At 48.7% G+C, this 13257-nt stretch overlaps 1 protein-coding gene across 5 annotated transcripts; it reads left to right on the forward strand.

The window, feature by feature from the left end:
* The first annotated feature begins 102 nt into the window (after nucleotides 1–102).
* On the forward strand, nucleotides 103–12724 carry arnt (aryl hydrocarbon receptor nuclear translocator). 5 transcript variants are annotated; one of them, XM_084444123.1, is made up of 20 exons: nucleotides 103–327; nucleotides 969–1059; nucleotides 1206–1253; nucleotides 1750–1797; nucleotides 2894–3107; nucleotides 3214–3427; nucleotides 3563–3665; nucleotides 3770–3841; nucleotides 3994–4079; nucleotides 4211–4287; nucleotides 4547–4681; nucleotides 4803–4877; nucleotides 5022–5173; nucleotides 5456–5578; nucleotides 6144–6216; nucleotides 8270–8457; nucleotides 10782–11001; nucleotides 11219–11381; nucleotides 11497–11633; nucleotides 12388–12724. In XM_084444123.1, exons 1-20 carry the CDS (start codon nucleotides 291–293, stop codon nucleotides 12466–12468), a joined length of 2337 nt encoding a protein of 778 aa, XP_084300249.1. In that variant the 5' UTR covers nucleotides 103–290; the 3' UTR covers nucleotides 12469–12724. The 5 variants fall into 5 exon arrangements, with proteins under 5 accessions (XP_084300249.1, XP_084300250.1, XP_084300251.1 ...); XM_084444124.1 differs by having other exon boundaries at nucleotides 11222–11381; XM_084444125.1 differs by having other exon boundaries at nucleotides 978–1059.
* The last annotated feature ends 533 nt before the right edge of the window (nucleotides 12725–13257 follow it).

Raw genomic sequence — 13257 nt, forward strand, 5'->3', positions numbered from 1 at the left:
TGTGCAGAAATTGAAACAGTAACCAGTCTGACTTCTGCGCCCACTGTGCTAGCTTGGAACGCCATCTTGGATCAATAGGGGGTTTAAACCCGGGGAAAAAAACAAGAAAAAGGGATCAAAAAATAGATAACTCTTCCCTTCGTTGACGATCGAAGTATTGAGGTCATGATTTTGCCTATTGGTTTGGCAAAAACACATGTTTATAAGTGAGGAAATCTGCAGGGAAACAACAGTATTGGAAGAGGCTTCCGCAGCTGAAGTTTTTTTTTTTTTTTTTTTTAAAGTTGTTTATGTTATTCAATCCGGACATGGCCTCTTCAAACCCAGGTAAAGTTATCAAAAATTATTTCTTGCTTATCAGTGAACGAGGGAGGCTTTCCTTGAGTAACGTTAGACCTGTCACTTTTGCCGGTTGCGTGCAATGACAGCATTACTTAGGCTAGCTAGCTGGTAGCTAAGCTAGCTAGTTATCTAGCAAGCTAGCTAGCTAACGTTAGCAGAGAAGCATGCTAATAATTGTTGTATAAAGAAAATGTCATATATAACTAGGGAGATAGTACCCAGCTCGCCATAGAGGTATCGGGCAGTCAGGTAATGGAATCATATCTGTGACGTTATTTGAACATGACTGAGTTGTCTTCCATAGGCTTAGCTAATACAAACTATTAGCTTTCTTGGCAAGCTAAGTTAGCCGATAAGCTTGCTTCGCTATAATAGCTAACTGATGTAGCTGGCTACCTAACATTACATACAAAAGTCATGACTCATGATGAGGCAACTTTTGTTCCAGCTCTCAAACTCACTTTTATTGTTTTGTGTTATGTGCAGCTAAATGGTGGAATGGAAATGGTGTAAATCTCTAACGTTAGCTAATCCCCAAACATGCTCAGATTTTAGGACAGTGATTTCTGTCCATGCTAGCCGGTAGTTGGTAGCTCATTGTAGCTCATTGTATGTGATTCTGGCAGATTTAACAGACGCCAATCTGGGGGCTAATGGGGCCCAGTCAAGTAGTGGGGCCGTTGTACCGAAAGGGACCAGTAATAAACGACGGGCAGGGTGAGTATTGTGTGTGTGTGGGTGTGGGTGTGGGTGTGTGTGTGGGTGTGTGTGTGTGTGTGTGTGTGTTTGTTTGTTTTCGTGTTTGTTCCAATTAAGTTTATGCCTTTACGTGATGGTCTATTCTCTCCTCTTCTTCCGTAAAGGCCAGACTTTGATGATGATGATGAAGATGATGGAAGCAAGCTCTTCAGGTACAGGAAAATTGATACATCTCTCCTCTTTTTTGCAGTTCTAGTCTTAATTGCTCCCTGTGCTGAATTGGGATAATTTCACTGGACCATTTTGTAAAGATGAAGTATAAGAGTTGGCCAACTGCTTCAAGAAATGGGGGCTGTGGACAGTGTAGCCTCTGAGGCATCATCTCTAGTTTAGTCTAGTTTAGTTGCATCTGTCCTCATCCTTTTAGTGCTTTCCTCACTAGACCCATGGTTCTTATTAGTGGTACATGGTTCTTACTAGTGGTAAGCGGTTCTTACTTGAGGTATGTGGTTCTTACTACTGGTACATGGTTCTTACTACTGGTACATGGTTCTTACTAGTGGTACGTGGTTCTTACTAGTGGTACGTGGTTCTTACTAGTGGTACGTGGTTCTTACTAGTGGTACGTGGTTCTTACTAGTGGTATGTGGTTCTGCCTCCTGCCGTCCCAACATAACATCAAGCTATTTCCTCTCTGTCGCTGCTTAGGTGTGATGATGACACAGGAGGCTCCAATGACAAGGAGCGCTTTGCCAGGTAGGAAGATTGAGTCTGAAGAGAACTGTGTGTGTGTGTGTGTGTGTGTGAGAGAGAGAGAGAGAGTGAGAGTGATAAAATTAAGTTTCAGAAGGAATGTGGGAATGAAGGATGGCTGCGGCTGGAATCTTTGAGTACCTCTCTCTCTCTCTCTCTTTTTCTCTCTCCCTCTCCCCCCTCCCTTGTCTCTTTCCCCTTTTGTTGTGACTGAGTTGTGGGCCTGTGTTTCAGTGGGTGGGATTGGTTTAATTTCCAGGTTGTTGATTGAAGAGCAGAATTGTGCAGATAAGGAAAGACTAGCGAGGTACTGTATGGCCTGTAGACCTCTGGAAGGCTGTGTGTCCTGTTCCTAGTGTCACAGATTACCTGGTAAAATGTCCTGGGTCTCCAGGCTGGACATTTTTTTTGTTAGTATGCACTGTCAGAGTGGGACACCTCTGAGCCCCAAGGACATGTGTTTTTCTGTCAACACTCCCCTGTCTTGTGTCACTGACCACTGGTCCCTCTGCCCTCCATCCCTCTCTCTTGACGCCCCAATCTCTATTTGCCCTTTCTCTCTCTCTCTCTCTCTCTCTCTCTCTTTCTCTCTCAGGATCTCTGAAGAGTCGTTTTTTTCAGCACTCACTCTCTCTTTTATCACTTCGACTGGCTTTGAAAACCAGGCTCTCTCTATCTCTCCCTCTCTCTTTCTCTCTCTGGGTCATTGACTTCGGCGTTATTGTTTTGTACATCCATTTGTTTTCTTTTCGCTTCCACTCAATCTCAACTCATCCGGATCCGCATATTTCCTCTAAAAACCATGTTGTCCGCCTACCGGCCTACCTCTCTCCCCATCTCCATCCCTCCACTCCTCCCTCCCTCCCTCGTTCCTTCACTCCCTCCCTCGTTCCCTCACTCCCTCGTTCCCTCACTCCCTCACTCCCTCCCTCCCTCGTTCCCTCCCTCCCTTGTTCCCTCACTCCCTCCCTCCCTCGTTCCCTCCCTCGTTCCTTCACTCCCTCCCTCCCTCCCTCCCTCGTTCCCTCACTCCCTCCCTCGTCCCCTCCCTCCCTCGTTCCCTCCCTCCCTCCCTCCCTCCCTCGTTCACTCCCTCCAGGGAGAACCACAGCGAGATCGAGCGGCGGCGGAGGAACAAGATGACCGCCTACATCACGGAGCTGTCCGACATGGTGCCCACCTGCAGCGCGTTGGCCAGGAAGCCGGACAAGCTGACCATCCTGCGCATGGCGGTGTCTCACATGAAGTCCCTGCAAGGGAGCGGCAACACCAACGCCGACGGCACCTACAAGCCCTCCTTCCTCACCGACAAGGTAGTAGGGAAGCTGAACGGGGGAGAGGGGCCGAGAACGGAGGGGCCGCACTCCCACTAAACGAACCCGCCCACCCCCCCCTGTGCCCCTCCCCCCCCTGTCATAGGAGCTGAAGCACCTGATCCTGGAGGCGGCCGACGGCTTCCTGTTCGTGGTGTCGTGCGAGAGCGGCCGGGTGGTGTACGTGTCCGACTCGGTGACCCCCGTCCTCAACCAGTCCCAGTCCGACTGGCTAGGCTCCTCCCTCTACGACCAGCTCCACCCCGACGACTGCGAAAAGCTCAGGGAGCAGCTCTCCACCGCCGAGAACAACAACACAGGTCTGCTGAGAGACACACACACACACACACACACACACACACACACGTACAGGCGGACTGACTGCTGGAGATGCTTTACACACTATAAGAGAACAAGAACAAAATGATTTATGATTTGATATGATATCACCCCAGGGAGGATGCTGGACCTGAAAACAGGAACTGTGAAGAAGGAGGGACAGCAGTCCTCCGTCAGGATGTGTATGGGAGCCCGGCGGTCATTCATCTGCAGAATGAGGTGTGTGCGCGTGCGCATGTGTGTGTGTCAATGTGTATGTATGTGTGCGCGAGCGCGAGTCCCGTTGTCCGTTTATTGACCGGCGTGCGTGTTCCCGTCGGCAGGTGCGGCTCGTGCCAGGTGGAGCCCATGTCCATGAACAGGCTGAACTCCCTCAGGAACAGGAACAGGAACAGGTGAGACCTTGGGGCCCGTCGGGTCCGGTCGGGTCGGGTCCGGTCTGGAGGGAGGGGAACCCGGGAGAGCGCCGGCCCGGTCGGGACCGCGTTCGGCCACGAGGTAGAGCGGCTTGATCCTGACCCGCTGCTCTGCTGCCCCGTCTCTGTAGGAACGGCCTGGGTCCAGCCAAGGAGGGCGAGCCCCAGTACGTGGTGGTCCACTGCACCGGATACATCAAGTCCTGGCCCCCTGCAGGTGCGGAGATGGAGGACAGAGTCTGGTCACTCTTATCTAAAGAGATCTGATTGTTTAGCGCTCATATCTGATGTGACACGCTTACCAGCTGCGAGCTAAGGCGCGTGTGTGTGTGCGTGTGTGTGTTTCAGGAGTGAATCTCACAGACGAGGAGGCGGACAACACTCAAGGGAGCCGCTATTGTCTAGTGGCCATAGGGAGATTACAGGTACCGTGGCTGTAATGTGTGTTCTCCTAATCTGCTGTTTTCTTGCTGCGTCTTGCTCAATCCCGAACAAGACTGAACTAAGCTGGCCCTCCGATTGGTACACAGTTTGAAGTGTTCAGTGTTACAGTGTTCACAGTACAGAAGTGTCAGATTACCTCATCGCAACAAGATGGAGCAGACAAAATTGTGAAAGCGCCCCCTTCCCCTGCCACACACACACTCACACACACACACCCACACTCCTGGTGTTGTTGTCTAGGTGACCTGTTGCCCGGGAAACTCGGACATAAACAGCATCAGTGTTCCAGTGGAGTTCATCTCGCGCCACAACTGCCAGGGCATCTTCACCTTCGTAGACCACCGCTGCATGGCCACTGTGGGCTACCAGCCACAGGTAGGCCTCCAAGCCTGGGGCTCTGGTAGTGTCCTGAGCCCGACTGTAGGGCTCAGTCACTGGGGCAGGGCGTGTTTTGTATCTGTGCAACATAACTAGGTTAATTTTCTCTGTGTTTCAGGACCTCCTGGGGAAGAGCATTCTGGAAATGGCCCACCCCGATGACCAGGGCTTATTGAGAGACAGCTTCCAGCAGGTGTGTGTGTGTGTGTGTGTGTGTGGTGTGTGTGGTGTGTGTGTGTGTGTGTGTGTGTGTGTGTGTGTGTGTGTGTGTGTGTGTGTGTGTGTGTCTAGATTGTCATTAGGACACACGTGAACACCCTCTCTCCCCGGCTCTCAGGTGGTGAAGCTGAAGGGGCAGGTTCTGTCGGTCATGTTCCGGTTCCGCTCCAAGTCCCGAGAGTGGATCTTGATGAGAACCAGCTCCTTCACCTTCCAGAACCCTTTCTCGGAGGAGGTCGAGTACATCATCTGCACCAATTCAAACGTCAAGTGAGTTCACGCGCGTGCACACACACACACACACACACACACGCAACAAAGTTTTGATCTAGTCCTACCACCTTGAAATGAACAGTGTTTATCTTTGCCACAAAAATGAATGTGTGTGTGTTTGGAAGATCTAATCATGTCATCAGTGAATGTTCACCTCTTGCCCAATACCCCCCCCCCCACACACACCCAACCCACCTTCCTGAAATGAATCATTCTCTGATGTCTCTGTGCCCCCACCCACCCCCTCTCCTCTTCCCGCTGTGATTGCGGGGGCTGTAGAACCTCGTCTCAGGACCCCCTCACCCCCCTCTCGTCCCCCGGGGGGCCACTGCCCCCCTCCCTGGGGCAGGGCAGCCCTAACTGCCCCCCCGTGGCGCTCAGCCCGGGGCAGGTAGCAGCCAGGTGAGACCAGACAACCCGCCCCTCCCCGACACAGGAGAGCAGGGGGCCGCTGCATCACTGGACTCTACACCTCTCTCTCTCTCTCTCTCTCTCTCTCTCTCTATTTCTGTGTGTCGGGTGATTCTCTTCCTCCCTTCCCATCCATGCCCCCTGTAGAGCTGCAGTAGGACTGTGTGTCTAGTCGAATGGGTGTTCTGTGTCCGTAAAGAAGAGGAGAGCACTGACGAGCATGAGGACAGGGTTGTGTGTGTGTGTGTGTCTGTGTGTGAGTGTGTGTGAGTGTGTGTGTGTGTGTGCCCCTCCCCTCCCCCTCACCCTGCTTCTTCAGCCTCGTTGTGTTAACACCCCCTCTCTTTTTCTTCCTGGTTACCACGGTGATTGGTGTTGGGATGAGTGCTGTGGGTGTTTTGGGTTTCCCGGGAAACGGTGGAGGGTCTCGGAAAAAGTATGTCATCATTTCTACCGTGTTCACCCTCGCTTTCTCCTCCTCCCTGCTCTCCCCCCCCCCCCCCCTCTCTCTCTTTCTCTCTCTCTCTCTCTCTCTCTCTCTCTCTCTCTGTTTTAGGCAGCTTCAGCAGCAGCAGGCGGAGCTGGAAGGAGGAGGGGGATACGAGGCAGGACAGATCACCCTCCCACAGGTGTGTGTGTGTGTGTGTGTGTGTGTGTGTGTGTGTGTGTGTGTGTGTGTGTGTGTGGTAGTAGTAAAAGTGTGTTTGTGTGGGTGTAGTAGTAAAAGTGTGTTTGTGTGTGTAGTAGTAAGTTTGTTTGTGTGTGTAGTAGTAAGTGTGTTTGTGTGTAGTAGTAGTAAAAGTGTTTGTGTGTGTAGTAGTAAGTGTGTGTGTAGTAGTAAAAGTGTGTTTGTGTGTAGTAGTAAAAGTGTGTTTGTGTGTAGTAGTAAAAGTGTTTGTGTGTAGTAGTAAAATTGTGTTTGTGTGTAGTAGTAAAAGTGTGTTTGTGTGTAGTAGTAGTGTTTGTGTGCGTGTAGTAGTGTGTTTGTGTGTAGTAGTAGAGTTATGTGTTTGTGTGTGTGTAGTAGTAAAAGTGTGTTTGTGTGTGTAGTAGTAAAAGTGTGTTTGTGTGTAGTAGTAAGTGTGTTTGTGTGTAGTAGTAAGTGTGTTTGTGTGTGTAGTAGTAAAAGTGTTTGTGTGTGTAGTAGTAAAAGTGTGTTTGTGTGTGTAGTAGTAAGTGTTTGTGTGTGTAGTAGTAAAAGTGTGTTTGTGTGTAGTAGTCAGTGTTTGTGTGTGTAGTAGTAAAAGTGTGTTTGTGTGTAGTAGTAAGTGTTTGTGTGTGTGTAGTAGTAAAAGTGTGTTTGTTTGTGTAGTAGTTAAAGTGTTTGTGTGTAGTAGTAAAATTGTGTTTGTGTGTGTAGTAGTAAAAGAGTGTTTGTGTGTAGTAGTAGAGTTATGTGTTTGTGTGTGTAGTAGTAAAAGTGTGTTTGTGTGTTGTAGTAGTAAAAGTGTGTTTGTGTGTAGTAGTAAAAGTGTGTTTGTGTGTGTAGTAGTAAAAGTGCGTTTGTGTGTGTAGTAGTAAGTGCGTTTGTGTGTGTGTAATAGTCAAACTGTGTTTGTGTGTGTAGTAGTAAAAGTGTGTTTGTGTGTGTAGTATTAAAAGTGTGTGTTTGTGTGTAGTAGTAAAATTGTGTGTTTGTTGTCTTTATGCAGTGAAAGTGTCACTTCTGCAGAATGGAAACAATATTTTGAGACTTTTCATTTGTGAAAAGAGTTGTTTCTATGATAGTCATTGATAAAAGGTAGGGATGCACCGATGCATCGGCCGAACATCGGCATCGGCCGATGTTGACCTTGTTGACTGCCATCGGCCCATCGGCAAATAAAATGACATTCACCGATGGTAGTGGCCGATGTTATGTCGCAACAATTACATATTTTTTTGTTGCAAAACGTAGCCTACCCAGCTGCAGATTCGGAGAAGATCCGTGACGTAACGCCGCAAACGCACGTGTAGTTTGCTTTCAAATTAAAGTGAAATAAAAATCAGCATTTTGGAACCAAACACTTCATTTCTTTGTTTCCCTGGCACAAAAGGGGGAATAAAAATTAAATTAAATAAACATCGGCCATCGGCTGGATTGTTATTTTAAACATCGGCATCGGCCCAGAATTTTGCAGTCGGTGTATCCCTAATAAAAGGTAACCTACTGTAGTTGACAAGGAGCAAAAATGTCAACTGGGCCACATTTATTCAACATTAATTAGCCACATCTGACTCTTTTTTTTGCTAACAATAGAACAATAGGTCTTTTCGCGAGCCGTCTTTCAAAGGAAGACTTTCTCCGAATTGTGTTCACATTCTGCAAAAGTGACGTATGCACTTTGACTGCGTCTTGCAGATGTTATCTGAGGGGCTCAGTGCCGCTGTGAGCATCAGAGAAAGCAGGTCTTATTATGGAACAGGAACACAATAACAGGATGTCACTGTGTAATTTCCTGTCCGTGGGCCAGAGCCAAACAGTTTGTTGGCAGCATGATGCTCCGTCTCTGCCCCCCTGTACGCACTGCCACTCAGCGCTGTTTTTCATTCTCTACCTCCTCCTTATTTGGGTTGACCTGAGGCCCAGACACAGATGTGATTTCAGTAGTGGAATGCAGCAACACCACCGCCCTCTGAGTGACCCTGGAGGAGAGAATGGATCTGTGTGTGTGACAGTAAGTGTGTGGCTGTCTCTCCCAGATGCCTGTCCAGGCCGTGACGGCTGCAGGCCCAGACCACAGTAAGAGCATGGAGAAGCCCGAGCTCTACCCCTCCCTCTACCCCAGTCCGGACCAGGCCAAGGTACTGCCCTCCACGTCGGCCTCCGGGGGACCCATCTACCCCCAGGGCAACGGCTACACTGCCACACGCCCCAACGACGCCTACAGGTAGTGTGTGTGTGTGTGTGTGTGTGTGTGTGTGTGTGTGTGTGTGTGTGTGTGTGTGTGTGTGTGTGTGTGTGTGTGTGTGTGTGTGTGTGTGTGTGTGTGGGGGGGGGGGTATGCCTTGAAAAAAAAGTGTGTGGACCGGCCATCTTGGATGTTATACAGGTATTGTACTGGTGGAATCAGGCCCCCAGGATTCGAAATCTAAAGTGAAGCCCTATTGAACCGCGCCATCTTGGCTAATTTGTAGTCATTTGACTATTTCGGTGCCTTTTGTACTTGCGCAGTTATGCTTTTCTGGCCTACGCGCGTCCACGAACAGGTTCACTTGAAATGTAGACGCACGTTCCCGGCTCTCCCTGCTTGGAGTTAGCAATGAAAGCCGGCTTGCATATTAACCTGTTTTTGTCAAATATATCCATTGGAGACATTATTTTTTTATCCACGCATCTTAGTTTTAATAGGTTAATTATAGCTGAACATGTTTGTTTGCTAGTAGATGATATTCATTCAGTTATTGCAGCCAGGCTAAATTCCTCCAGGGAGCCAGTGACAGGCGAGTTTAAAAGCTTCACTCCCCGCCAGCAGGAGCTTTGGCTGCTGCTACCGCATCTCGGATAACCCGCTGAGTTCGTGGCTGCTATTTCACATTCGCTCTTGATCAATCCCAATACCGGTCCATGGTAATAATGAATCAGTCGTTCAGTTCGGCAGTGCTGCATGCATTTTACAACATCATTGTTAGCTTTATTAACATAACCATAGCCAACATTTATCTCTCTAACGTTAGGCTATCCATATTACACCAGTCTGCCATTACATATCAAGCTAGAAGCAATCAATGCCAACGTTGACTGAAAACACCCAAATGTAAAATGCATGCAGCACTGCCGATCTGAACTACTAACATTGGCGATGCAGTAGCTACACATTGGGAAAGCTACTGTGTGTAGAGCCATAACTAAGGAAAGTGTCCCTTGCTCTGGATACAACCTCTGACCATGAAGGAGGAATTCCACAGAATAGCAGGTGACTATGTTGAAAGCATTCAGCTGAAGTTAATGACGATAGGCAGACAGGCTAGGGGCCCCTTTGAAGTGAAAAAACCCATGGGAATAAAAGTGAATCTACGCCCCTGCATGTACATAATCCATCCAGACCGCTATCTGTACCACTTAGCGTACCACACTGTATAGATAGCGGATGTCTTGCTACAATCCTGAATGGGTCCATGTTGTCGGCTCCGTCCTCTGGATTTTCAAATGTTTCGTTGACTTCCACCATCACGTGGCTACCAGCGTATTGCTATTGCTATTACGACATGAGGTTTTGGCACACCTTTCGAAATACAATACACAGCGTATTGCTATTGCTATTTCGACATGAGGTTTTGGCACACCTCTCAAAATACAATACGGTTGTATTGTTTTTATTTTAGCACAAATATTCCCGATCGATATTGAAATACAAAGCATTTTTGTATTGTATTTATTATGACGTGTATTGTATTTCAATGTGCGTATTGTATTTCATTTTGGCACATATATATGGGGGTGATTCGTGCCAAAATGAATTACAATACACACCTTGAAATACAATACACACTTTGAAATACAATACACACCTCCAAATACAATACGGTTGTATTGTTTTTATTTTGGCACAAATATTCCTGACCGACATTGAAATACAAAGCATTTTTGTATTGTATTCATGTTACATGTGTATTGTATTTCAATATCGTGTATTGTATTTCAATGTGTGTATTGTATTTCATTTTGGCACGAATCACCCTCCATACCCTGGAGGAATTTAGCCTGGCTGCAATAACGTTATCGCGAACGGAATGAATATCATCTACTAGCAAACAAAACATGTTCAGCTATAATTAACCTATTAAAACTAAGATGCCTGGATAAAAAAAATAATGTCTCCAATGGATATATTTGACAAAAACGGGTTAATATGCAAGCCGGTTTTCATTGCTAACTCAAAGCGGGGAGAGCCGGGAACGTGCGTCTACATTTCAAGTGAACCTGTTCGTGGACGCGCGTAGGCCAGAAAAGCACAACTGCGCAAGTACAAAAGGCACTGGAAATAGTCAAATGACTACAAATTTGCCAAGATTTCAATAGGTTCAATAGGGCTTCACGTTTGATAGCGGTCAGTGAATGGAGTGGCTGTATCCAGTTCTATTAATACATCCATCTGTGGAATATATGAACCCCGAAATTGGATCAGCCTGGTTTAAGTGGCGCTCTGCGATGTGAGGGTGTGTATCGGGGGGGCTATGTTGTGTTGACTCCCCCTCTCTCTGCTCCTCCCAGGCCAGTGGGCGTGGCTCCTCAGATGGCCCCGCCCACCCACTCGGCGGGTCAGATTCTGGCCCAGATGTCCAGGCAGAACGGCGTCCCGCCTTCCTGCCCCTCGGCCGCGCCCCCCAACACCAGCGCCCCACTCCAGGGGGGTGTCCAGGGCGGGGCGGGGCCAGTGTGGCCCGGCGCTGGGGGAGGAGTGGCTGCGGCCAGACCGCCCTTCAACAACCAGGTGAGCTCCAGCAGCATAGACTGGGAGGGGCTTCCTACCGGGCGCTTCTGACTGAGCTTCATCTACTGTTAGTAACACAACAGAGATGATCATTTATGGGTTTTGTCGGGGGGAATTGGTTTGCACTCGCCTATTTATTAGATTACTATTGATTAGCACACAAAAAGACCTTGGTAACAGATGGAACGTTTGTGTGTGTGTTTCCCGTCTTGGCCAGCAGGTGGCTCCCCAGGCAGGGAAGACTCAGTTTGCCGTGGGCGGATTCGGAGGCTCCTCCTCCTCATTCAGCCAGATGCCTACAGGTGTGGCCCCAACCCCGACCAACGGAGCCAACTACCCGCCCATCAACGCACGTGCCAGCCTCAACGTCAACGGTTATGGTAAGGGCACCGGCTGCGCGTGCTTGTGTGTGTGTGCGTGCGCGCGCGCGCGCGTGCGTGAGACAGTGACAAATCGTGAGTGCTTCAGTCTGACCGCTCGTGCATCCTCCCCTAGACGGCTCTCAGACTGGTGCGCAGTTCCCTTCCCGTGCAGCAGAGGCAGTGTGGCCCCAGTGGCAGGGTCAGCAGCACTCCCAGAGCAACGCAGAGCAACACCCTCACGCCCAGAACAACCAGTCGGAGATGTTCCCTGTAAGTCACACATCTCTCTAGCTGTGTTCGGAATCGCTCCCTATTCACTATATAGGGCGTCAGCCATTTTGTTTGTAGTGTCCGAATTCTCCAAGGAATTTTCGTTCCCTATATAGTCCACTATTTATTACCCACAATTCACCTTGATTTGCAGAGAACAGTGCATGCACCCTAGATTTTCTTCGTTCCCTAGGTAGTTCACTACATGGTGAACCCCACATAGGGAATAGAGAGTGAGGGAACGAGGGAGCGATTCCCAACACATCTCTCTGGCTGTCTGTCTGTCTCTCATTCCCCTACTCCCTTGAGGCTGCACCTCTTTCCTGTGTATTGGCAGGGATTTGCTCAGAGCTTATTGTGCTTTGTTATATGACTCACTTTAATATTCTATTATAAACTACAGGGATAGCTAACACATAATGGCCTACTGTGTAGGCAACATCTCTGTATCTATTTATATGCTCTACTGATAGTCATGTCTCTCCTATGAAGTATTTAGCCATGTTTATTGCTCTGTAAATGTTCTTAGCCAATAGACAAACATTTTCCAGGAGCTTGCTCGATCATCTCGTTGAGAGAGGTGAGGGAAGAATTTTTACAGCTCACTTTTCTGGCCCCCGGGTGAAACTGTTTTTTTGCTTCCCTCTGGAATATGTAGGGGTATAGCACATTGTGTTGCCTCGGTGTATGAAATGCGCTATACAAATAAAGTTTGATTTGATTTGAAGGTAAACCTGACTCTCTCTCCTTCCAGGACGTGCTGTCTATGCTGGATCAGTCTGCCAACTTCAACGACGACTTTGAGATCCCCATCTATCCTTCCTTCAACGAGTGACGCAGCCAGCAACTCTCCGAGCCTATATACAGTACATCTCTCTCTCTCTCTCTTTCTCTCTCTCTCTCTCGCTCTCTCTCTCTGCTGTCTCTCTCTCTCTCTCTCTCTCTCTCTCTGTGGTGTCTCTCTCCCTGTCCTTATACGATTAGGTCTTTGGCTCTTGCGTAAAGCTATACCTGCCTCTAAGGGTGTGTGGCACTCGTCGCATTGTCCGAGGAAAGAGGGTTGGATGTGCATTTGTTTTAGATCCCAGAAGAGGATGGAGGGAGAGATGGACCCAGAGGGAGGGAGGGAGGGAGGATGAGGTCGGAGGGAGGGATGGACACAAAGAGGGAGGCGGGCATGAGGGTGCTATAATAATCAAGTGTAAATAACGTATCTTGTAGCTAGCACTGCCCAAAGCGCAACAGCTGATGGATTTATATTGTAGATTATGTGACGCACAATCACGAGCAGAGCTCATGTCCAGACGCGGAGGCACCGCATCACCGGGTACACTCATGTCTAGGGAGATGTAAAACACCACACACACACACACACACACACACATACACACAGCCTTTCAGTGATGAAGGTCTCTGATCCCCCCCTGTGTCTTCTCAGGAACTGGTTTAGAGTTTTCCAGGATGCATCCCTCCTTCCTACCATACTGACGGCTAGATCACTCCCATCCTCTCAGGCAACCTAGGCCACACCCAGCTCTGGTGATGTGGGCTTCAGAGCCATCTGGACAGCTGTCGGCGCTCTCTCCTCACTGCTCTAGCTGTAGAGACCCAAAGCATCGTCTGC

This window comes from Borostomias antarcticus, assembly GCF_949987555.1.
Source record: "Borostomias antarcticus genome assembly, chromosome: 10".
In the NCBI taxonomy this organism is placed as follows: domain Eukaryota; kingdom Metazoa; phylum Chordata; class Actinopteri; order Stomiiformes; family Stomiidae; genus Borostomias; species Borostomias antarcticus.

What these genes read in the sequence shown, in the direction of transcription:
- arnt (XM_084444123.1), top strand. Translation starts at nt 291, where the DNA reads ATGTTATTCAATCCGGACATGGCCTCTTCAAACCCAG. An exon ending in GACAAGGAGCGCTTTGCCAG is followed by an intron (nt 1,798 to 2,893) that starts GTAGGAAGATTG and finishes CACTCCCTCCAG; the next exon opens with GGAGAACCACAGCGAGATCG. An exon ending in GACCGCCCTTCAACAACCAG is followed by an intron (nt 11,002 to 11,218) that starts GTGAGCTCCAGC and finishes CGTCTTGGCCAG; the next exon opens with CAGGTGGCTCCCCAGGCAGG.